Here is a 27,458-nt window from a genome sequence, read left to right on the forward strand (position 1 = left end):
GCTCAGCCCTAACAGGTAGAGAAGGCAGGGTGAGAGCAGAGTGTGGGTTCCTTTCTCAAAGGCTGGTGTATCTGTTAACCTGTGCTGCCTAGAGAGGGTGGTACAGAAAAGCCATTTATGCACACAGTCTGGTACCTTCTGGAATGTGAAAAAATATTCTCTCCTGGAGAACCAAGCTTAGGGAAGTCTCTGATGTACCTTAGTGGAAACCATGCCTGAGACTCATGGCTAAAAGGAGAAGTCCTTAGACAAGAGTGAAGGCTTTTCAAAGATAGAAAATAAGGCTGATCTGAGGAGGTATACGTTATAGTTCACAGTCAATACTAATGTGTACATGTGCTATAGGGACACTGAGCTATCAGAGCAGCCACTAAAAGGGTATTTGTGTAAAGAACGCAAGGCCTACTGAGACAATAAGGTAAAAGTAACTTTGGAGTTGCTGCTTATCACTTGGGTTATGAGAACTAAAGAAGTCCTCAAAAAAAAAGGCTTTCCCTGCCTTTGGGATAAAGGTACTTGGTGTGCAGAAAACTCACTCTAAATTTATGAATCAGCTAAGTGATCCCCATTCTGGAAAGTCAACTTGACTTGCCTTTGTGCGGTCCCTTACAATGCTTTGGAGTCTTGTCCTTAAAAAATGGTTCCAAATGCCTTGACGGGAAGGGTTATTTAAACAGTCTGAGAAGGTAATATACCACTCTGAGGCAAAACTATCCAATTTGGGTGAAAAGATTTTGTTTTGGAAAATACTGCCCAACGTTAACCCTTGACCCCAAAGAGTCAAGTGCAAAGCATTAAAGGAGAGAGTGGATAAAAGGTAGCAAAAGAGGAGTACTGCAACTGAACAATGGGAGTGAACAGAATAGTAATAGATGATATGCTGTATCAAGGGTTTACTATGTGCAAGGCACTATGCTAAGCATTTTACACATATTATCTCAATTAATTTTTGTGACAGACCTATGGAGGAGCATGGTAGAGTCAACTAGCTCTCCTGCTAGCACCTCCATAGTGAAGGGTTATTTCTGGCAAATGGGTAACCAGTAAGGGGCTACATTTTCCACTCACCCTTTTGCAGTTAAATGGGGTAATGTGGTTAGTTCTTGTGGTAGACTGAATAATGGCCCCCAAAGTTATCTAGTTCTTAATCTGTGGAATCTGTGAATATTAATTTTGCATGACAAAAGAGACTTCACAGATGTGAGAAAGTTATGGACCTTGAGATGGGAATTTTATCCTGGATTATACAGTCAGGCCCTAAATGCAATCACAAACATCCCTTTTAAGAGGGAAGCAGAGAGAGATTTGAACATAGGAGAAGGTGATATGATGATCGAAGAAGAGAGAGATTTGAAGATGCTATAGTACTGGATCTGAAGATAGAGGAAGGGGTTATGTGACAAGGAATGTAGGGAATACAGCACTAGAAGCTGGAAAAGGCAAGGAAATAGATTGTCCCCTATATCCTACAGATAGAGTACAACTGCTGACATCTTGGTTTTGTTCCAGTAAAACTATTTTGAACTTCTGGCCTCTAGAACTGTAAGAAAATAAATTTCTGTTGTTTTAAGCCATCAAGTTTGTGGTAATTTGTTACAGCAGTCATAGGAAACTAATATGGTTCTCTAGTAAATTAAGCTGGATTATATTTATCGTTATATCAATGCAGTCATAAAATATATTTTTAGAGAGGAAGGGGCCCCTTAATTTACTATTATATGTTCATTATTATTATGCTCATTTTATCTTTTGTTTTTAAAATAAACTAAAATGAAACCTTTTTTATGAGCCCCTTAAGAGTATCATGACCCTAAGGCCCTGTGACTACTGTGCCTAGTGGATAGGTCAGTGACATCACTTCTGAACCATGGAGGTTATGGAGCCAGTGTGCCTTCTCTGCTCTCTCTTTTTTGAAGAAAGTCTCTCAGATCCAAGCAGCTAGCACTGAAAAAAAAATCTGTTTTATCTGAGTCACCATGTGGAGGAAAGTTACCTTCTGCCCAGGAATACCCACATTGTACTGTTACCCGAGTGAAAAAGGAACTTTTATTGCTTTAAGTCACAGAAATGTTGGGATGTATTTGTAACAGCAGCTAACATACTAAAGAATACAGAGATTGGTACTACTTTGAAGTGTAATTCACTCATAATAAAAGTCTACAACATGTGGCTTTGGCTTAGTGGTCAAGTTGTGTGCAGTGAGGAAGTTGAAATTGGAAACTGGAGACATGGAGACCCAAGTGCAGTGGCAAATATTGGGTGCATTTATCATCCACGATCACTTGAAAGTCAAACCAAAGACCTAGTAAGCCAGAAGCTCTAGGAGAAGAGATTGGATAATAGAATGTTGAGAGGGTGTATTCGTTGTTACTTGCTGTGTTTAGGAAGGTGTGTCAAGAAAGGGATGCACATTGCAGAATTGTCTGGTTTGAGATGAAACACAGAAGGCTATAGAGAGTCTTAGTCTGCTCAGGCTGCCATAACAAAATAACAGACACTGGGTGGTTAAACAACAGAAATTAATTTTCTCATGGTTCTGAAGGCTAGATGTCCCAGATCAAGGTTCAGAATGGTCAGTTTCTGGTGAGTACTCTCTTCCCGGCTTGGAGACAGATGCCTTCTTACTTTGTCCTGACATGATCTTTCCTCAGTTTGTACACATAGAGAGATTTCTTTCTTCTTATTCTTCTCATAAGCCCACCAATCCTATCAGATTAGGACTCTGCCATTATGACCTCATTTTATCTTAATTTCCTTCTAAACACCTTATCTCCAAATACAGTCTCATTGGACGTTAGGGTTTCAACATATGAATTTTAGAGGGGACGTAATTCATTCCATAGAATTCTACCCCTGGCTCCCCAAAATTCATGTCATTCTTGCATGCAAAATACATTCATTCCATCCCAACAGTTCTCAAAATCTTAACTCATTCTAGCATTGACTCTAAAATTTAAAGTCCAAAGTCTCATTTAAATACCATATAAATCAGATATAGGTGAGACTCAAGGTACAATTCGTCCTGAGGCAAAATTTGTCTCCAGCTGTTACTGTGAAACTAGACAGTTTATGTGTTTCCAAAATACAATGGAGGGGCTGGCATAGGATACATTTCCATTCCAAAAGGGAGAAATTAGAAGGAAAAGAGGGACGATGGGTCCCATGCAAGTCCAAAACCTAGCAAGGCAAATTCCATTAGATTTTAAGATTAAAAAATAATCCTCTAGTTTAATACTCTGCCACTCAGGACCACTGGGGTGGCAACATCTCCTCCATGACTCTAAGCTGTGGTACTGCCCCTGCAACTCTGCTGGGCCAGGCTCCCACCCACAAGGCTCCAGCGGATCCTGCCCCTAAGGTTTCAGGAAAAGGCCATCTGGCCGGTTGAAACTGAAGTGGTAGCTCTGATGATCTCTGAATTGCTTTCAGGGTCATTTTCCCCTCTTCTTGAAGGAGAGCACATATTCACAGCCAAATAGCTCTATCGTTATTCTGTCAAGTCCAAGAAGCCTTCCTTCATTTTGTCCCACCTTCATCCTTCAGTTTAAACTGGCAGTGTTTCTGCTAATAGAACCACATAAACTATTAGTCAAGTGATAGTCTAGCCACAACAGCTTTCTCAGTTTTTGAAATAGGGGCAGGCTGAAAATTTTCCAAATCTCCAAGTTCAAGTTCTTTTTTGATTAACAATTCCTTCTTCAATTTATCTCTCTCCTTTGGCATTTTACTATAAGAAGTAAGGAGAACTAAGCCACTCTTTCAAAACTTTGCTTAGAAATCTCTTCAGGTAGGTATCCAATTTTGTCCCTTGAAAGTTCTACCTTCCACAAAACATTAGAAAACAGTTCAGCCAAGTTCTTTGCCACTTTGTAACCAGGATCTCCTTTCTTCCAGTTTCCAATAACATGGTCCTTATTTCCAGCTAAGATCTCACTAGAATCACCATTAATGTCTATATTTTTAGATTGTACCTTAAAACTCTTCCAGCCTCTATCCATTACCCAGTTCCAAAGCTGCTCCCACATGTTTAGGTATTTGCTACAGCAGCACCTCACTCCTTGGTAACAAAACATGTATTAGTCTTCTAGGTCTGCCATAACCAAATAATATAGACTGGGTGGCTTAAACAACACAAATTTATTTTCTCATAGTTCTGGAGGCTAGAAATCCCAGATTGAGGTGCAGCATGGTTGGTTTCTGGTGAATACTCTCCTCCCAGCTTACAGACAGCCACCTTCTCATTCTGTCCTGACATGGTCTTTCCTAGGTGTGTGCATACGGAGAGAGAGAGAGAGAAAGAGAAAAAGAGATCTCTTCTTCTTCTTGTAAGGTTACTATTTCTATCAGATTAAGACCCCACCTTTATGGTCTCGTTTTACATTGATGACATCCTAAAAGACTTATCTCCAAATACAGTCATGTTGGGGGCTAGAGTTTCACACATATAAATTTTTTAACAACACAATTCAGTAGATAGTAGTGGCCCTGCATGGCTTAAAATGCCAACTAATACTGGACTCTAAACAGAAAGACTTCAGGCTGAAAAATATCTTCAAGCAAAAAGGCTTAATAAGTCTCCTCAGAGAGATAAAGGCAGAATAGAGAACTTCAAAATCCCATTTCTCCACAAAAATAACTATTAAATTGGCAAAACTTGTCAGAATCAAGTTTTCCAAACTCTGGAAACTAGCCAAAGGCTTGTAGCAATCAGCAGAATACTTAATTAAGGAAAAAAATAGCTGAATCTCAGTAGGAAGAGAGAACTTTGTGAAATTTTAAATTACCCCCATCCCATACCTTGATCCCTAGCTCAATGGTGGCATTGAAAACAACAGCCTACATTCTGGGTGGAGATACTAATACCAGAGGAAGCATAAGGACACTTTTCCCTCAAAGCATTATTATGGTTGCTTGGTTTGATGTGTCCAGTGACTCCCTGGAGGGCAGGGTGACTATGTTTGCCTTTATTTCACCAAACTCTGAATTCTCTGACTGCTGAGATGCCTAGCCAGGGAGCATTTGTTGAAAACATTTAAAGGCCAATGACTAAGTCATAGCTACCTGAGAAAACTGACAACAGTTGAGGCAAATAATAAACTAACCAAAAAGCTTGGGAAGTAAAGCTGGGGAATAAAATACCTTGAGGAATAAGGGCATTCAAAATATCTGGCATATTCCTGGGAATCTTTAAGTCAACACAGATGTCCAGGGCTGAGCGCATTCTCAGAAAGTGGCTGAGAAGAACCTAGGCCTCACGTCTGGCTGATCTTCAGGTTCTATGCAAACAGGAAGTAAAAGGTAAGGCAGAATTGTAAACAGTCATGCTGAGTATTGAAGGTATGCCCTAATGTACATGTAGAGCCTGTTTGGAAAGAGATTTTTTTTCTTTCTCTCAGGCGTTTAAGGAAATCTCTGTCCATTCACTAGCTGACCACTAAGCTAATGGAGCAAAGATTTCATGGGCCACACATGAAAAGAACATAAACTTTACAAAATTAGTTCAGAAAAGTCACTGAATAAACAAGAAATTACAAGTAAAATAAGCAACAACAACTCTGGGAATGGGAGAATATCTGATATCCAGAATTTCTACACTATAATACCATTCAAAATGCCTAGTTTTCAACAAATAATTACATGGCATCAAAATAAATAAGAAAGTATAGCCATGTATGGGGGTCAAAAAGGAGTTAATAGAAACTGTACCTGTGGAATCTAGACATTGGAATTATTAGACAAAGACTATAAAATAACTATTTTAAATATACTCAAAGAACTAAAGGAAATCACATAATAAGAATGAAAGGAAACCAAGAAAGTGATGTCTTACCAAAAAAAGAACATCAATAAAGAAATAGAAGCTATAAGAAGGGACCAAATAGAAATTCTAGAGCTGAGAACTCCAGCAACTGAAAAATTCACTAGAGTGACTCAATAGTAGATTTGAGAAGGCAGAATAAAGAATTTGCAAACTTGAAGATAGGTCAATTGAGAATCAGAAAGAAAAATGAATGAAGAAAAGTGAAGAGAGCCTAGAGTCCTATAGTATACCAACATATGCATAGTGGAAGTCCCAGAAGGGGTGGGGGTGGGGGGAAGTGCCAGAGAGAATATTAAAAGAAATAATGACAGAAAACTCCCCAAATTTGATGAAAGATACGAATATACAAATCTAAGAATCTCCACAAACCCCAGGTAGGATAAAATTAATGAGATCCATACTGAGACACATTATAATCAGACTTTCAAAAGACAAAGACAAAGAGAAACTACTGAAAGCAGCAACAAAGAAGTGACCCATCAGTTACAAGGGATCCTCAATAAAATTAACAACCAATTTTTCATCATAAACCATGAAGAACAACAGACAATGAGATGACATATTCAAAATAATGAAAAATAAAAAATTGTCAACAAAAAATTCTGTATCCATCAAACTATTCTCAAATTGAAGGAGAAACTAAGATATTCCCAGATGGGGAAAAAAACCTGAAGGAGTTTGTCATTAGTAGACTTGCCCCACAAGAATTGCTATAGGATGCCCTTCAAACTTAAATGAAAGGGTATTAGACAGTCACTCAAATCCACAGGAAAAAATTAAAAATATCATCAAAGATACTAGATAGGAAAATTAAAAATTCAATATTAATGTATATTTGGTTTGTAAGTCCTCTGCTTTGGTATATAATTTAAATGACAATGACATAAAACAATAATTACAAATCTATGCTAATGTACACATAATGTATAAAAATAAAGATATAATTGGTGACAATAACATTATGGGGGAAGAGCTATCTATGAACAAAATTTTTTTATGCTACTGTAAATAAGTTCGTATTAATACAAACAATATTCATAAATTAAGATGTTAATTGTAATCTCAGGACAGCAACTAATAAAGTAACTAAAACATATATAGTTTAAGAAATGACCAGGTAATTAAAATGATGCACTAGATGATATCTGTTTACCAGAAAATAAGGCAAATATTGAGTAATTGACGAACAAAAAATATACGACATATAAAAAATAAATAGCAAAATTTCAGATGGAAATCCTTCCTTATTACACTATGTACAAATGGATTAAAATTTTCAACTAAAAAGCAGAGATGGACAGAATAGATAAAAATTATGATCAAACCTTATACTCTCTGCAAGAGACTCACTTTAGATTCAAATACACAAATAGTTTGAAAGTAAAAGGAAGAAAAAGATATTTCATGCAAATAGTAACCAAAAGAGAGCTGGTGTGGTTATATTATTGTTAGACAAAATACACTTTAAGATAAAAATTATTACAAGAGAAAAAGGATATTATGTAGCACACCATCTTCGGGCTGGGCTGCGGTGGACGTTTTCAGGGCATCCGACCCGCAGCGTGTGCGTGCCACGCCGACTCCTGTGGAATCCTGAGCCGGCTGTGTAGCTTTCTCTCTTTGTCTCATTATCATGTCCTCCAACGAGAATGCTAATTCCCCGGCTGCCCACCTTAACAGATTCAAGAACAAGGGGAAAGACAGCACAGAAATGAGGCGGCGCCGGATAGAAGTTAATGAGGAGCTGAGGAAAGGTAAGAAAGATGACCAGATGCTGAAAAGGAGAAATGTAAGCTCCTTTCCTGATGATGCTACTTCTCCACTACAGGAAAACCACAACAACCAGGGCACTGTAAATTGGTCTGTTGAGGATACTGTCAAAGGCATAAATAGCAACAATTTGGAAAGCCAGCTCCAAGCTACTCAAGCTGCTAGGAAACTGCTTTCTAGAGAAAAACAGCCCCCCATAGACAACATAATCCAGGCTGGTTTGATTCCAAAATTTGTGTCCTTCTTGGGCAGAACTGATTATAGTCCCATTCAGTTTGAGTCTGCTTGGGCCCTCACTAACATCGCTTCCGAGACATCAGAACAGACCAAGGCTGTGGTAGAGGGAGGTGCTATCCCAGCATTCATTTCTCTGTTGGCATCTCCCCATGCCCACATCAGTGAACAAGCCGTATGGGCTCTAGGAAACATTGCAGGTGATGGTTCGGTTTTCCAAGACTTGGTGATCAAGTATGGTGCAGTTGACCCGCTGTTGGCTCTTCTTGCAGTTCCCGATATGTCATCTTTGGCATGTGGTTACTTATGTAATCTTACCTGGACACTTTCAAACCTTTGTCTCAACAAGAATGCTGCACCCCCATTAGATGCTGTTGAGCAAATTCTTCCCACTTTAGTTCGTCTCCTGCATCATGATGATCCAGAAGTATTAGCAGATACCTGTTGGGCCATTTCCTACCTTACCGATGGTCCAAATGAACGGATTGAAATGGTCGTGAAAACAGGAGTGGTACCCCAACTTGTAAAGCTTCTAGGATCTACTGAATTGCCAATTGTGACTCCTGCACTAAGAGCCATAGGAAATATTGTCACTGGGACAGATGAACAGACTCAGGTTGTAATAGATGAGGGAGCACTTGCCATCTGTCCCAGCCTGCTAACGAACCCCAAAACTAACATTCAGAAGGAAGCTACGTGGACAATGTCAAACATCACAGCTGGCCGCCAGGACCAGATACAGCAAGTTGTGAATCATGGATTAGTCCCATTCCTCGTTGGTGTTCTCTCTAAGGCAGACTTTAAGACACAAAAGGAAGCTGTATGGGCTGTGACCAACTATACAAGTGGTGGAACAGTTGAACAGATTGTATACCTTGTTCATTGTGGCATAATAGAACCGTTGATGAACCTCTTAACTGCAAAAGACACCAAAATTATTCTGGTTATTCTGGATGCCATTTCAAATATCTTTCAGGCTGCTGAGAAACTAGGTGAAACTGAGAAACTTAGTATAATGATCGAAGAATGTGGAGGTTTGGACAAAATTGAAGCTCTACAAAACCATGAAAATGAGTCTGTGTACAAAGCTTCATTAAACTTGATTGAGAAGTATTTCTCTGTAGAGGAAGAGGAAGATCAAAATGTTGTGCCAGAAACTACCTCTGAAGGCTATACATTCCAAGTTCAGGATGGCCCTCCAGGGACCTTTAACTTTTAGCCTGTACAGCTGAGGCAGAAAGTTGTTTGTTGTGTGCTGTGTTTGGTATAAATTTGTCTTAACTGTTTCTCTACTAAGAACTCTTTTAAAATGTGGTTTGTTATTGTAATACTTTTTACAATGAAACAATACTTGAACAGTTCCAAACTGTGCACATATTGTATGAAGCTTCTCCTCTCAATGGGTTTCTTATTTCTACGTGGAATTTCATATCTTGCAGTGTCCTGTAAATAAAGCTTAAATTCCAAAAAAAGGATATTATGTAATCATAAATTGTCAGTTCATCAAGAAAATACAATATTTATGATCATATATACAGCTAACAGCAGAGCCTGAAATATATGAGGCAAAAACAGATAGAATTTAAGGAAGAAATAAATTCAACAATAATAGTTGGAGAGTTAAATACCCCATATTCAATACTGATTAAAACAGCTAGAAAGAAGACCATCAAGGAAATAGAAGATTTAAATAATATTATAAAGCAACTAGACCTAATAGACATATATAGAGCACAATACACAAGGACAGCAGAATACACATTCTTTTCATGTAGCCACGGAACTTATTATAGGGTAGACCATGTGTTAACCCAGAAAACAAGTCTCAATAATTTTAAAAAGATTGAAATATATGAAACATCTTCTCTTACCACCAGGGAATAAAAGTAGGAATCAATATCATAAGGAAATCTGGAAATTTCACATATGTGGAAATTAAACATTACACTATTAAACAATCAGTGGGTCAAAGAAAAGAAAATACAAGAGAAATTAGAAAATACATTGAGATGAATGAAAATTTAAAAACCGACATACCAAAACTTATGGGATGCCGCAAAAGCAGCACTTAGAGGGACATTTATACCTGCAAATACCAAAATTAAAGAGGAAGAAATATCTCAACAACCTAAGCTTCCACCTAAAGAAACTAGAAGAACAAGAGCAAACTAACCGCAAAGCAAGCAGAAGGAAAAAAATTATAAAGATTAGATCAGAGATAAAGAAAATTGAGAATAGCAAAACAGAGAGGATCACCAAACCAAAAGTTGGTTCTTCGAAAAGATCAACAGTATTGACATGCTGTTGCTAGACTGGCCAAGGTGAAATAACCAAACTACTAAAATCAGAAATGAAAGTGGAGACATTATTACTGACCTTAGGGAAATAAAAAATGTTATAAGAGAGTATTGCATGAGCTAGTGTATGCCAATACTCAGGTTACCTTGATGAAATGGACAAATTTTTAGAAAGATAAAATCTATGAAAATTAACTCAAGAAGAAATATAAAATATGAATAGACCTTTAACAAGTAAAGAGATTGAATTAGTAATTTTTAAAACTTCCAACAAATAAATGCCTATGGCCAGATGGCTTCACTGTAAATTCTACCAAATATTTACAAAAGAATTAAAATCAATTATTCTCAAACTCTTGCAAAAATATAGAAGGAAGAACACTTCCTATCTCATTGTATTAGGCCAGTATTACCTTGATACCAAGGCCAGACAAAGACATAACAAAAAAAGAAAACAAAATACCAATACCTCTTATGAATGTAGCTGCAAATATCCTCAACAAAAAGTAGTAAACTGAAGCCGGCAACATATTAGAGGTATTATACACGACGTCCATGTGAGATTTATCCCAGGAAAGCAGCGGTGTTTCAATACACAAAAGTTGATCAATGTAATACAACGTATTAATAGGATGAAGAAAAACCACGATATCATCTCAACAGTTGAAGAGAAAGTGGTTGAAAAATTGAACACCCTTTCATGATAAAAACAACAAGCTAGGTATAAAGGGGAATTTCTTCAGCATGATAAATGGACATTTATTAAAACCCAAAGCTAACACTATACTTAGTGGTGAAAAACTGGCAGCATTTTTCCTAAGATCAGAAACAAGACAAGTATGACCAGTCCTGACACTTCTATTCGACATTTTACTGTAAGTTCTAGCCAAAAGAATTAGGCAAGAAAAAGAAATAAATGTCAAGCACATTGGAAAAGAAAAAGCAAACTATTTCTATTTGCAGATGACATTATCTTTTACAAAGAAAACCCTTAAGAATCCACAAGAAACTATTGGAGCTAATAAATGAGTTCAGCGATGTTGTAGGATACAAAAGCAGCACACAAAATCAAGTGTAAATCTATATACTAGCAATTAACAATCTGAAAAGAAATTAAGAAAATTTCATTTACAATAGCATCATAAAAATTAAAATATTAGGGAATAAATTTAACCAAGGAAATGCAAGACTTGTACACTGAAACTACAAAATATTGTTGAAAAAAATTAAAGAAGACATAAATGGAAAGCTATCCTGGGTTCTTGGATTAGAAAACGTAATATTAAGATGGCATTACTCCCCATATTGATCCACAGATTCAGTGAAATCATCATAAAAATTCTAGCCACTCTTTTTTTTTTGCAGAAGTGAAAAAGCTGATCCTAAAATTCGTAAGGAAGTGCAAGTGACCCTGAATAGGCAAAACAATCTTGCAAAACAAGAACAAAGTTGTAGACCTTACGCTTTTCAATTTCTAAACACAAGCCAAGCTACAGTAATCAAAAAAGTGTAGTACTGGCATTGAAAGACATATAGATCAATGGAATAGAATTGTGAGTCTTGAAATAAACCCATACATCTATGGTGAATTGATTTTTGATAAGGGTCCTAAGATCATTCAATGAGAAATTTTAGTCTAACGCATGATGCTATGGCAACTGGAAATCCACATGCAAAAGAATGAAGTTGGACCATTATCTCAAACTATATACAAAAATTAACTTCAAATAGAAAAAGGTCTAATTAACTCACATAGAAAAAGTCATTGAACAAAAAAAGCTTATTAAGATTTCTCATTTAAACAGATGTATTCAGTCTTTCAGCAAAGATCAGATTAAGGTTGTTTCCTTCTCATTCCAACCAACAGATTCTGATGGTCTCAATTAAGAAAAGAGAGAGGCAGAGAATGAGGAAGCAAAGAAATAAAGCAGACTTAATTGCGTCTAGGAAAAAAGTTGGATGTGGTTGCTGTCACATGAGATTGATTGAAGGCAAATAGCCTGAAAGCTTATGGCGTTTTGAGGCAATTGCACTGCCAAAACCCCCACAAACTTAGTCTAAAACAACTTACAATTGTATAGCCTGGCCCCCAAATCTATACCATCAGGTAGAGGACTGTGAATAATTATGTATCCATCAAGGAGGGAAATCTTGCCAAAACCCACTTGAGATATGTCTGTGGAGAGAAACGGACAAGGGAGTTTCCCACAGAGAGAAGAATCAGTATCTAATCAGGGAATCTCTTCCACTACCAGGGTAGAGTATTTTCAGAGCACCCGATTAGTAAGATTCCATATTGCTATTAGACCAGAAATCGCAGTGTATCTTTCATTCTGCCACTTTGTTAATGGGAGTTTTTACTTAGCTTATTCTGTCCCCATTCTACCATTTTATATTGGGGATGTGGTGGAGGCAGACAATTTGACTTTTAGTTCAAAAGGATCCACATGTGGACCTAATGGAGAGGACTACACATCACCCAGAGATTCTGGATTTTGAGCTGAATGTAGTAACAGATTAGAACATTGGCTTATCTTCCTTGGGGATGGAATGAGTGTATTCTAGGTGTGAGAAGGAAGGTGGCCTTCTTCTCAGATATTTTGTGGCCAGAGCAGCAAACAGATAAGTAACTGTCCTCCAAAAATCTGTTCCTTGCTTTCCATTGGATAAATTTACTGTTGAGAAATAGCTGCTTAGCCAGGAACTACATTTCCTAGCCTGCCATGTAACTAGAAGAGTCCTTGTGACTTGTTCTTATCAATGTAAAAAGAATAGAAGTGAGCTGTATCACTGTTCAGCCAAGAAGATTAAGAGGCAGATATAGCCTTTACATATTCTCTTTCCTCATATTGCCAGCTCCGGAGCCCTAGAATATGGAGGACTCACAAGAATGGAGGAGGCTGAATCACTGAATCACCATGTGGAAGAAACTACCCATCTATCATGAAAAACTACTTTGGACTATTAGGTGAGAGTGAAATAAACTTCTGATCTATTAAGCCATGGGGACACTGAGTTTTATTTGATAAACAGCATTACCCTTATCTAGAAATGTACCAATATTATCCCTCTTGTAATAGGACTATATATATATATATATATATATGTATATATATAATGCTAGGGAAACATTGAAGATGAGGAAATAAAGGCTCAGGGGCTTAGGAAAATTCCCCAAAGGCACATGACCTTTTAGTGTTGAAACCAGGATTCTCACCCAGCCCATCTTACTCTAGAGCCTCTGCTCTTGGCTAGGACCTTACTTCTCTCCTGGAAAATAGTGATAATAAGAGCAGTGCCAGCAGTACTGGTACCTTTCCAAAGTTACTTCCTGCTGTAGCAGGAGGTCACTCACAATGTACATAGAAAGCAGTTAACAAAAGCAGTCAGAACCCTTCATCAGTTTTTGAGAAGGAGCCATGAGTTTCCAAGAATCCAGTTGAAAAGTTGAAACCTGGTATTAGAACCCCAACATCTCCATCAGAAAGGGAAACACAAATCCTCTTATGATGCATTAATTCAGTCATTCATTCAACAGACGTTAATGAAGGGCTTATCATGTGCCAGGATCTGTTCCAACAAAACAAAATAAAACGAAAGTCCTCCTGGAGCTTATATTCCAAGTATGGAGAGACAGACAGTAAACTAAATTAGAGAAATGTACCAGGTTTTATAAGATAATAAGTGCTACGGAGAACAGTAAAGCAGGGAAGAAAGAAAGTACGGCAATTCAAATACAATGGTCCCTTTCTGCAGGCTGGAAAAACAAGGGTTACTCTTTCTGTTTGATATACCACACTTCCCAGAACCTGAGATGAAACACCTCCGCAAGGTCTAAGTTGATTTTTGCTCCCCCTCTCACTTATTTGTTTTATTTCCTTGCAAATTATTAACTTTGCAAGGTATGATTTTGCAAGGGCTTGTCTCACTCTGCACCTCCTTCCCCTATCCTGTTGTGGCAACTATCTTATCTACTTTCCATCTCTCTACTGTCCACCCAACAGTCCCGCTCTTTTCTGATTGTGGGCCTATGGCAAAAACAATTCCTTCTGACGTTGCTACACTTACTTCCTGCCTCTTATCTCAGTCTCTTCTTATTTTTTTCAAGGAGCTAGACTAGCATCACAAGTGTGTTTTGCAGTCAGAGGAACTTGAGTTTCAACCTTGGTTATACCACTTACTGGCTATGGGAACTTTGGCAAATCACTTAATGTCTAAATAGCATGAAACGAGTATAATACTAGGGAAAAAATTTGAAGTCATTATCTAAAATGGGAGGTTGGCACCGGAACGCAAATCAATGCAAGTCTTCTCAGGCAGGGCACCCAAGAACTCAATTAAGCCAACAATTGAAGTTTGAGTATACCACTGAGCAACGAAGGTATGGTGCTGTAAAAAAGAAAAGGAGATATTAAATGGAGAGTGGAGAAAGGAAGACATAAATACTAAACATGACCTCAAGACACCAGCTACAGAACTGAGGGCTTTGGTCTTCACAAATAGGTTCTTTCTTCCTTGTCACAGATTTATACCTATATATTGTAATTAATATGTATACTCTTTCTTCCAAAACCGTAGATAAACTGTGATTATGGTGGTTGAAGAATATTGAAACCTAATCACAAAGGATCAGAGGAGGTATGAGTATTATGCATATGTCCTGGAATTAGAGCTCAATTAAGTAACTGAAGAGATGTTGGGAAGTGACAGAATTTGTTTAGGGTTATACATGAAATAATTGTATCTTTTTAGGCAGGGAAATTTTTAGAAGAACGTATATAGGAAGAAGGACATGTAGATGCTGGCAGCCATAAGCATGGATTCTAACAGTTATGTGTTGCTTTTTGGCAACCCAGAATCAACTTTCCCTTTCCTGATTGTACTCTAATCTCTTTTTAAAGATCTTCTCTTGCCCTTTATATTAAGTCTATTTAAATCAGTGGCACTGCTCTGCTCTAACCAAGAGGGAGGCACATCCTGACCTAAGTTAGAATAATCTAATGCTCTGTAGCTAGATTTTGGATCTTAACCTTAGATATAACAAGACTGAAAGTGTCTGAGGTGTAGGCAAACAACGTATTGGTATCCTAATCAGATGAATCATGCTAACCACCACTTTTGGTCATGCCTAGCCCCGGTGTCCAGTTTCCTGTTGGTTCTCTGAACTCTTAATATCGTAATAACAAATTCACTTTTGCTTAAGTTTGCCTGAGTTGTTTCTTATTTTTCCTTTTAAAGAATTTCAGTAGAAAGGCCATATGTAATAAACCAACGAGGTACATGGATACTAGCATCAGAGCACGAGTTTAAATTCTGGACCCACCACTTACTTAAACTCTCTTGGCCTCAGTTTCATTATTTTTGGAAAGAAGATGATAAAAATGGCACCTACATAATAGAGTTATTGTGTGGCAGGTGCCCAATAAATGTTAGCTTTTACTATTATCTAACTGACTAATTTTTTTTAAATTAAGTATTCCTACCCTTTCGTCTTTCACTACCATGTTATAAGGAGGAATCCCCTGTGGCAAGGGCAGCTCCTAGGCAAGGGATTTTATTGTGCTGATTGGAATAATGAGTAGAGCTGCAGAACTGAAGAACCCTTAAAAGGCTAGATCAAAAGGTCCAGGAACTACTCCTAGGAAAAGGGGAATATTACAAATTGATTTTCAGTGATTTTTGGCTATTGGCCTTGAGACTTTTGCATATAACATTGTGGTGTAACTAAGCAGAGACAGCAAGATTTGCTTTGTATTAATTAAAATAAATTAAGTGTGTGTGTGATGTGAAGGGAAGTTTTTCCCTTGATCTGTTCCTGAGAGCTTTAGCTGAAGCATTCTGTCTTGCCCCTCCTGTTCAATAATTTTTTTTTTCTAGACAATGTTGATCGATACCTCCTTTACTTGTACTTATTTCCCTATTGTTTTCTGTAATCAGGTCTTCATCACCAACACACTATAGTTAATTTTTAACGTGAATAGTCCCTATGGTTCATAACATTCTCACTGGCCTGCCTCAGAGTTCTAAAACATTTCATCAGTATTATTTAACTAGTATTTACTTTGAAAACACTGAGGACCTTTAAACTCTCCCCATTAAGCAGTTCACTTTTTGCATCTGGCAGCAATGAATTTTGCTCCAGACAGGGTTCAAATGCCTCTTTCCCTGGTGCTAGAGCAGGCCTATGTGAGAAAAATCTCTGCTTTTAATATAGGTGACTTTAACTATTAGAGGAATATTTTTTCCTATTGCTTATTCTAATATATGTTCCCAGATTTTGCTAATTCTGCGGGAGCCTGGCTTTATTTAGCCGTGAATCTTTCTCTTTCTAGGAATGCATCCCTTTTACTCTTCAAAAAAGCTGTGTCTGTAGGGAGAGGATTTGAAAATCAACTAAATTTTTGACGTGCAGTCATACATACAAAGCATTTGAGAGTAGTTGGCCCTGAGTAGTTGGAGGTGGAGGTATAGATGTTGGGTATTTTAATTTTGTACATTTCGTTTTTAAAAAACAAGGAGCATGCAATGCTTTTACAATTATACATTTTTTAAAGCTATAGATCCTTCTTTATGAAGCCATTTTCTTAAGAAGTCTATTATAATAGTCTTTATTTCTAGGTATTTTATCCAGCTCAAATTCCATGGTCAATCATGATAATCACTTTCTTGCATAAGCCCTTGACTCTCTTATCTTTCTTTCCTTTTGGCATATTTACTTGGGAAACTGCACCCTTGATTAAACCCACCTTTTTTCCATGCTTGCACCTAAGAAGCTGACCATGACTGGCGTAAAACAATGCGCAATAATAAATTAATGAATACACACTTAAGTTATATTTTTAATGCTAGCAAATATCTTTTATTTGTTTCAAATCTATTAAATCTCCCATCCACCCAGGTGACTCTTTCACAGCTTCTTCTCTCTCTTGAAACCTCCAGAACCCATTATGCTAAGTGAAATGTCAGTCACAAAAACACAAATACTGCATGATTCCAGTTATATGATGTATCTAAAGTAGCCAAACTCTTTTTTTAAAAATTTTTTTTTCCAAGGAAGTTTAGCCCTGAGCTAACTACTGCCAGTCCTCCTCTTTTTGCTGAGGAAGCCTGGCTCTGAGCTAACATCGTGCCCGTCTTCCTCTACTTTATATGTGGGATGCCTACCACAGCATGGTGTGCCAAGCGGTACCATGTCCGCACCAGGGATCCAGACCGGCAAACCCTGAGCCACTGAGAAGCAGAATGTGCGCACTTAACCTCTGCGACAGCAGGCCGGCCCCTAAAGTAGCCAAACTCTTTACTTATGTATTTACTTACTTTTATTGAGGTAACATTGGTTTATAATTTTATATAAATTTCTGGTGTACATCATTATATTTTTATTTCTGCATAGACTGCATCATGTTCACCTCCCAAAGACTAATTACCATCCATTACCATACACATATGCCCAGCCAAACTCTTAGAAACAGAAAGTAGAATGGTGGCTGCCAGGGGCTGGAAGGAGAGGGAAAAGGAGAGTTGTTCAATGGCTATAGAGTTTCCGTTTTGTAAGATGAAAATGTTTAGAGATCTGTTGCAGAACAATATGCGTATAGTGACTGTGTACTGTACACATAAGATGGCAAATTTCATGTTGTATGTTTTATCAAAATAAAGAAAGAAAAAAAGAAGTGAATTAAAAAGTAAAATAAAATCTAACAAATTTTAAAAAATTAACTTTGACTCCTGGTTTGAGCTGTGACATGTGAAGAGCTTGGAAGTCATTATTCTCATACTAACAAAAAGAAGAAAGTTGGACAAACTAAAAACTTTTCTTAAACTTTTTTTGGACCTATCAGAGACCTGCATTTGCAAACGCTACCCTGAGATCTGTAGAGATAAGAGAATCCAGAGAGTCGCAGCCAAGTTCTTCTTACCTGGAACAGAAGCCACTAGAACCGTAAACTGATAGGAACATATAAATGGTAATTTTGACTATGGAATAGCATGAGAGTGAGAAACTTCAGCGGTTAACAGTTTTAGAGGTGTCCTATACTTTCAAAGATTTTGCCTCTCTCATGATCCACTTTTCGTGGTGAAGAGCCAAAAAAGACTCAATTTTGACTCCAGCAGCGGGAGGGGAAAAGTAATCAAATTCAAGACCTCCTTTCCAGGGGAAGAAACTTTACCAGAGCTTTATCCCACTTGATGGAAGAGCATTTCCCTACTTTAGCTCCCTCCAGATTGTCTGTCTTATCTAAGGGGGAGAAAGCTATAAACGCTTGAAAAGGTCACAGTCCAGAACATAATCCCACTAAAGCATTAACATTTAATCATAAGATTATAGAGCTCTTCTGTTCTCCTGCACCTTAGGAAAGCCCAAAGACAAGAGGAGATACCAAAACAAGGACACTGGAAGAATTTGAAGCTTCTTACATCTACAGATACCACAAATAGTAAACACAGCCAAACTCTTAACCAGATTAACATACAAACTTACACTGAAGGCCTATTTATCCCAGATCCTACTATCTGATACATCATGCCTGTCTTTGTATTAAAAAAAATTACATCATGCTAAAAAGAAATGGCACAGTACTAAGAGAAAGAGTAAGCATCAAAAGGCTAAAAAAGTGTGGGAAAAAAGAAACAAAGAACAAGTGCAATGAGTAGAAAATAGTTATAAACAAGGTAGATAGTAATCTATTTCAATAATTACTATAAATGTGCAGAGTTTAAATATACCAATTAAAATATGTAAATGGTCAGAGTAGATTAAAAGAACAAGACTTGACTAAATATTACCTACAAGAAACGCACTTTAAGGACTCAGATAGGTTAAAAGTTAAGAGATAGAGAAAGATATACACTAATGAAAAGAAAACTAGGCTAGCAATTAATTTCAGACAGAGCACACTTCAGAACAAGGGAAATGATATGGGATTAGGAGGGTCATTACATATGATAAAAGAGTCAATTGTCCAGGAAGACATAACAATCCTTACTATGTCTGCACTTAACAACAAAGCATCAAAAATATGTGAGGCAAAAACTCATAGAACTGAAAATGGAAATAGACAAGTCCACCGTTATATTTAGACTTCGAAAACTCAGTCAATCGTTGATAGATAAAGCATGCAGAAAATCAGTAAGAATATAGTAGACCTGAATAGCACAGTCAATTTGATTGAATTCACATGAATAAACTACTTCCAATGACTATAGAATACAGATTTTTCTCAAGCTCACGCAGAGTATTCACTGTCGTAGAACGTAGTCTGGCCCATAAAATACATCTTAACAAATTTAAAAGAATACAAGTCGTATAAAGCACATTTTCAGGATACAATGGAATTAAACTGGAAATGAATAACAGAAAGAAAGCCGGGAAATCTCCAAATATTTGGAGATTAAACAACACATTTATAAGTAACACATGAGTCAAAGAAGAAGTCTCAAGGGAAATTTTAAAATATTTTTAACTAAGTGAAAATGAAAATTATCAAAACTTTGGCATACCACAGAAGGAGTAAGTATGGAGAATTTATAGCATTAAACGCACACATTACAAAAGAAGATAGATCTAATATCAGTAATCTAAGCTCCTGCCTTAGGAATCTGAAAAAGAAGTGCAAGTTAAGTCTACAGCAAGCAGAAGAAAATAAATAATAAACTCCTGAGCAGAAATGAAAAAAATTAGAAAGAGGGAAACAATAGAGAAAAATCTATGAAACCAAAAGCTGGTTCTTAGAAAAGAGGTATAAAATTGATACATGTCTAGCTAGGCTAACCATAAAAAAGAGAGAAGACACAAAGAACCAATATCTGAAATGAAAAAGGCCATTACTACTGATTCCATGGACATTTAAAGATAACAAAGGAATACTAGCAAGAACTCTATGCCCACAAATTCGATAACTCAGAGGAAATAGGCCAATTCCTTGAAAAACACAAACTAAAAAAGCTCACACAAGGATTAATACATATATGAATAGGCCTATACCTATTGAAGAGATTGAAACAATAATTAATAGCTTTCCAAAAAGGAAATCACCAAGCCCAGATGGTTTCCCTGGTGGATTCTACCAAACATTTAAGGAAGAAATGATCCCATTCCTCCACAATCTCTTCCAGAAAATAGAAGCAGAGAGAATTCTGCCTAACTCATTCTGTGAGGCCAGTGTTGCCCTAATACCAAAATGAGGTAAAGGCACTACAAGAAAGGAAAACTAAAGACCAATATCTATTACGAATATAGATGCAAAAATCTTCAACAAAATATTAGCAAATTCAATTTAACATTATATAAATAGAATTATACACCACTGCTAAGTGAGATTTATTACAGGTATGTAAGTCTGGTTCAACAATCAAACATCAATCAATGTACTCCACCAGATCAACAGCCTAAAGAAGAAAAATCATATGATTATATCAATTGATGCAGAAAAAACTTTTGACAAAATCTAACACCAATTCAAGATAAAAAATCTCAGCAAAATAGGAATAGAGAGGAACTTCCTCAACTTCATAAAGAACATCTACTAAAAACCTACAGCTAACATCATACTTAATGTTGACAAACCGCACCCTTTTGCCCTAATATCAGGAAAAAGACAATGATGTCCTGTCTCACTACTTGTATTCAACATCATGCTGGAAGTCCTAGTGGTGCAATAAGACAAGAAAAAGAAATGAGACGTACATAGATTGGAAAGGAAGAAATAAAATACTCTTTTAAAGGACATTATTATCTATGTAGAAAATTCCATGGAATTTACAAAGAAAAACTGGAAATAATGTTGGTATGGCAAGGTCACAAACTTCAAATTTAATGTACAAAAAATCAATTGCTTTCCTAAATACCTGAAATGAAATTTAAACAATATCATTTACAGTAGCACCAAATAGAATTAAATATTTAGGTATAAATCTAAAAAAAAGTGTGGGCTGTATATGTGGAAACCTACAAAACACTGATGAAAGAAACCAAAAAGTATATTTAAATAAGTGGAGAGATATTCTGTGTTCATGGATTAGAAGACTCAATATTACTAAGATGTCAATTCATCCCAACATGATCTATAGATTAGATGCAATTCCAATCAAAATCTCAACCAGTTATTTTGTAAATATCAACAAAGTGATTCGAAAGTTTATTTGGAAATGTAAAAGACATGGAATAACCAACATAATACTGAAGAATAGGAACAAAGTTGAAGGACACAGACTTTTCAATTTCAAGACTTACTATAAAGCTACAGTAAACAAGACAATATGGTATTGGCAAGAGAATAGACACATGGATCCATGGAACAGAATAGAGAGGCCAGAAATAGACCCACACAAATATAGTCAATTGACCTTTGACAAAAGAAGAAAGATAATTGTATGGAGCATGGCCTGTCTTTCAGCAAATGGTACTGGAACAATTGGATGTCTATATACAAAAAAATGAACCTGGACACTGACCTTGCACCTTTCACATAAATGGACTCAAAATGGATCACAGGCCTAAATATAAATCACAAAACTGTAGACTTTTATAAGAAAATATTGGAAAAATCTGGGAGACCTTGGATTTGATGATGAGTTTTTAGACTCAGAACCAAAAGCACAACCCATGTAAAAATAAATTGATGAGTTGGACTTCTATAATTTAAAAACTTCTGCTCCTCAAAATATACTGTTAAGAGAATGAAAATGCAAGTAACAGCCTGGGGAAAATATTTGCACAATCATGCCTGATAAAGCACTTGTATCCAAATATACAAAGAGCACCTAAAATTCAGCAATAAACAAACAACCCAATTGAAAAGTGGGCAAAGATTTGAACAGATACCTCACCAAAGAAAATATACAGACGACAAATAAGCATGTGAAAAGATGCTCAACATCATATGGCATCAAGGAATTGAAAATTAAAATAACGTGATATCAGTGCAAACGTATTAGAATGGCTAAAATCCAAAACAGTCACACTATCAAATGCTGGTGAAGTTGTCAAGTAACAAGAACTCTCAATCATTTATATTGTGAATGCAGATTATCACAGGCAATTTGGAAGACATTTTGGCAATTTCTTACAAAGGTAAACATAGTCTTATCATACGATGTAGCAATTGATCTCCTGGGTATTTGCTTACCTAATTTAAAAACTTATGTTCACACAAAAACTTGCATGTAAGTATTTATAGCAGTTGTATTCGTAATTGCCCCAAATTGAAATCAACCAAGATGCCTTCATATAAGTGAATGGATAAATAAACTGTGGTACAGCCACACAATGGTATATAGATGAGTGATAAAAAAAAGAACTATCAAGCCATGAAAAAACATGATTGAATTTTAAATGCATATTGTTAGGTGAAAGAAGCCAGTATGAAAAGGCTACATAGTGTGTGATTCCAGGTACATGACATTCTGGAAAAGGCAAAACTCTAGAAACAGTAAAAATGTCAGTAGTTATCAGGGGTTCAGGAAGAAGGGGAATTGAACAGATATAGAATAAGATAATTTTAGGGCAGTGAAACTATCCTGTATGACACTGTGATATTGGATATATGACAATCTGCATTTTTCAAAATCTATAGAAATTTACAGCACAAAGAGTGAATCAATGTATACAAATTTTTTAAATCACTTACAAAGCCAGAGGACCCTGTGAACTAATGCAGACTGTGAAAAGAGAATATAACGGTATTACAAGTGTTTGAAACAACTTCACTTTAGAGAGTTGAGTGGGAAAGATGCTTACCTAAGTAACTTTGGAAAAGACAGATCTGTAAGATGAAAGCTGAAATGAACTTCATATTGGCACTGTACTCTAAGTGATAAAGTTTTTTTCCCATTGTGGAATGGTTTAACAATTCTGAAACCATTATATATATATCTATATACTGGAATTGAACAAGTAAGTAAATGAATAGAGGATGCTAGGAACCAGGTTTATTGCCATCGGAGTGAGAGGTTAGAGATAAGCAAGGAGAGGAGGCTAGAATGAACAATGTAGTAAAGGACTAGAGTTGGAGAGATTAATACAAACTCACGTTTAGCTCAGTATTGATACAGATGGTTACATATGGAAATCTTTATAGATATATGTACATACACTGGTTAGTATATACACACATATCTTCTTGCTCTGTCGGCTGAGAGGGCCTAGAAGCAATGATGCTTCAGTAGCAATGAACACACTTAGCGCCCGTATCTTGGTTTCTGTTACTCTTCTCCAAAAATGGTTTCAGAGCTTCTTGAAGCAATGGAAGATTCTAGGAATGGAGTGGGAAATATACAAGATGAGCCTTAAGCCTCTTATAATGCCAGAAAGTAAAGAAGTGCTCAAAACAAGCACAATGTTGTGGGTAGGTCAAAGATACATAGGAGTCAAATGAAAGATCTTTCATTGACCAATGCTGGAAAAATTTGAGCAAGAAAATAAGTAAAGTAGTAATTGATTATAACTCAAAGTATAAAATTAATAACCATGAGTCCATACTGATATAGATAAATGACTTAGTAAATAAATACATAGGGGGAGAATAGACAGCCTATGCAGGAGAATTCTGAATAATCTGTGTAGATACTCTACCCTCAAGAAAGTGGAGCATAAGTTCCCCTCCTTAAGTGTGAGCTGTACACTTTATTGTAGTGTACTTTAGTGTAGTGTAGTGTAGTATAGCGTAGTGAATCCCTTTCAGAGAGTACCGGATGGAAAAAGGAAAGAAAATAATTTTAACATGGCAAACATTGCTTTACTCAGGTGATCAAGGTAAGCATCAACAGTGATGTCACGTTGACCATATCAAACTTTGATGTGATATGATAAAAATGGCACTTTACCTCTGTTGTCTTCCTCACAAAGCCCATAATACCAATCTAATCATGAGAATAGCCTAAGAAAAATCTCAATTGAAAGACAGTCTAAAAAATACATGACCAGTACTCCTGAAAGCTAAGTCACCAAAACAAGGAAATCTGAGAAACTCACAGATACGGGGAGCCTAAGGAGACATGGCAAGTAAACACAATGTGATATCCCGCATGGGATTCTGGAACAGAAAAAGAACATTGAGTAATAGCTAAGGAAATCTGGATAAACTGTGAACTTTTGTTAATAATAATGTATCAATATTGTTTCATTAAATGTACCATACTAATATAAGATGTTAGTGATAAGAGCAATCAGATGTGTATATATGGAAGCTCTTATACTACCTTATCTATTTCTCTGTAAATCTAAAACTACTATAAAAAATAAAGTTTATTTTTAAAAATCAAACTTTATTGAGGTATAACATGTAAAATAAATTGGATCTACTTAAACTATATGAAAAGATTTTAAAACAATGTGTGTCTTCAGGTCATTCTAGATTGACATGCAATTATAATAATACAGACAGATTCCATGTAACCTTTACCCAGTTTCTCATAATAGTAATACCTTGCAAAACTATAGCACAACATCACAACCAGAATATTAGCATTGACACAGTCAAGATACAGAACAGTTCCATCACCTCAAGGATACCTAAGTGAGGGGAGGGAAAGGATGGAGGAGAGTGTGACTATGAAAAAGCAATAGGAGAGACCTTTGCGTTGGCGGAACTGTCCTGTATCTTGGCTGTACCACTGTCATTATTCTGTTTGTGATGTTGTAAGATATCACAAGGTGTTACCACTGGAGGAAACAGGGTAGAATATACACAGGATCTCCTTCTATTATTTCCTCCTGGTGTTTTGAGTCTACCTTAATCCTACTCTGTGTCTTTTTTCTTCCCATAGAACTTATCACAATCTAACATTCTATATAATTTACGTATTTATTACATTTATTATTTTCTGTCCCTACTAGAATATAATTTTCATGACAGCATGAATCCTTTTCTGTTTTGTTCCTGATGTATCCCAAGTGCCTATAACAGTGCCAGACAATATTATGAGTTCAAAAATATTTGTTGAAAAAAGTGAAGATTATAAAAGTATCACTGTATTTCTTGATGGCATATCCAGTCCTGAAGGGTGTTTCCCTCCAAGAGCTCAAATCTGAACTGCATGGTGTCTCTTACATCCTTCTTGTCCTGTTAGCAATGAATTTATCACTTCTAACACTAACATAGTGCAGGGTGGGTCTACCTATAGGCTGCTGTTTCTAGGGTCTTTCCTCTCACAAGTATCTCCTTGGGAATTCCTAAGAGTGGTCTCACATATGGTCTGCACCTTGATCTAAACTTTTTCCTGTACTCAGCATTAGCTGCCAAGCACTCTGCCTCTCACAAAAGTTGTTTGCTATCTGTTTGAGAAGGAAATATGGGCATCTTTAAGCCTTGACTCCCAAGTTTTTCAACAATCGTCAAATTCATACACGCTCCTCCTCCCTCAAAATGTGTATATTTTCCTCCTCCAGATTTCCAAGGAAGTTGTATGCTTGTCCAATTCATCCTCTAGGACCGAGTTACTCAAATCAGGCTGTAGATATAGCAGGTGTGGGAGCAAGGGCATCTCTCCATTCTGTTTCTCTCCATCTCCCAATATACAAACCCTGCTGTACTTATTCAGCATTCAAATTGTTCAAAAGAGTTGTCTATATTTATCCACTGTTTCCAATTCCTTTCCTCCCATTCCTTCTTGAATCAGCTCCAATCAGATTTTTATCCTCATAATTTCACTGAAAACACTCTTGTCAATGTTACTAAGGACCTTTATCTTACTAAATTCAATGGCTAATTCCCAGCCTTTATCTTACTTGACTTATTCGTATTTGACATAATTGCTCACTCTCTCCTCCTAGAAATACTTTTTCACTTGACTTTCAGGACACTACACATTCTTGGTTCTTCACCTACATCACGGTCACTCCTTTTTAGATTTATCTTTTGCTTCTCCTACTCTTTTGATGCTCTAAAGATTATAGACCCCCAGGGTTCAATTCTTAGACCATTTCTCTTCTCAGACTACAGTCACTTCCTATGTGATTTCATCTCATCTCATGGCTGTATTACCATCCATACAACTCTTCAACTGCCTACGTGACATCTCCTCTTGGATGTGTAAAGAAATCTCAAATTTACCATTTGAAACCAATTTACTGATCCACCCCCAAATAAACAAACAAACAAATAAAGCACAACACAACAGACAAACCATCATGGATCTCCTGTCTGTTCAAATGCCACTGGTCATTTATGCAATCTCAGTACTCCAGAACACAACTTAGAGCTTGCCTGAGTCATTATTTGTACCATCACAGTGCATTTTTGATATAATCATTTGTTATAATCATCTCTTGGGCTTAAGCTTCTTGGAACTATAAGGAAATGTCTTTTTATCACATCTTTGTGCTGATTTAGAAAGATACATTAGTAAATACTCAAGGAACTCTTGTGCTAGAACACATTAAGTTTATGCTCACAGCTATTTCCTCTCCTAGGACACAAAGGTGCTTCTTGGGAGTGGGATCAAGGTGGATTCAATCATTTTGGACTGAGTACACCTTAATGTTGTCAGAATGCCACATACCGTACCAATACTTACTGCTCTGTAACTTCAGTCTCTATTACATGATTAACTCATGTTGTTAGACTCTACATTCTGCCATGTTGGATTCATTTGCAAGGCCCTCCAGTCTCTTCTGTCATGCCCTCCCCATACCATTTGTCAGATGTGTTTCTATGCAGAACATGTACACCTTTAGTGTACAAAGTCAAATTCTTTCCTAGGAGATGAATTGCACGTAATAAGGGACTTCGTCAAGGATAGCACTGCCAACGTCTAGTCAACATAGACTCAGTCTCCTCCACCTATCTGTCAGATGTGTCTAGGAAGGTGTTTGCATGACAAAGTGAAAGCATATTTAGTTTCATGGAGTCAGGTTGCTTTTACCTCAGGAAGATTGTTTTCCAGCTGTATCAAAGGAAAAATGAACCCCTGTGTATCTCTTCAGCTATATCTAGGGAAATATAATTAGAGAAAAGATAGTATAGACTTGAAGACTAGGTGGCCCTGTCTAGGAAAGCAGTGTTCTGGTATAATAATTAAGGTCTAAGGCCTAACTGCATTCCTGACCTTTAGTTCTCCATTTGAAAAATGCTTTATCCTTATGATAGTTACTAGGATCTGCTGTCAGTGAGTAAAAAGTTCAAAATTGCAATTGCTTCAATACTTTAAATATGTATTTCTCTCATGTAAAAGTCTGGAGTTTCACATTTGAGGGGTAATGTGGCAGCTCTGATCAACGAAATCCTAAAAAAATTAAGCTCCCCCAGTGTATTCTCCACCTTGTTGAGTATGGCCCTCATCCTTAGGTCTGAAGCATCAATTGCATTCCAGGCAGCAGGACAGAGGAAAGGATGGAG

The 27,458-nt window shown here is 36.7% G+C and overlaps 1 protein-coding gene across 1 annotated transcript; it reads left to right on the forward strand.

The window, feature by feature from the left end:
- The first annotated feature begins 7,454 nt into the window (after positions 1-7,454).
- Positions 7,455-9,044, forward strand: LOC124245866 (importin subunit alpha-1-like). Its single transcript, XM_046673653.1, has one exon. The coding sequence runs from the start codon at positions 7,455-7,457 to the stop codon at positions 9,042-9,044; it is 1,590 nt and encodes a 529-aa protein (XP_046529609.1).
- Positions 9,045-27,458: the final 18,414 nt, after the last annotated feature.

Source organism: Equus quagga, chromosome 10 (assembly GCF_021613505.1).
Source record: "Equus quagga isolate Etosha38 chromosome 10, UCLA_HA_Equagga_1.0, whole genome shotgun sequence".
Classification (NCBI taxonomy): domain Eukaryota; kingdom Metazoa; phylum Chordata; class Mammalia; order Perissodactyla; family Equidae; genus Equus; species Equus quagga.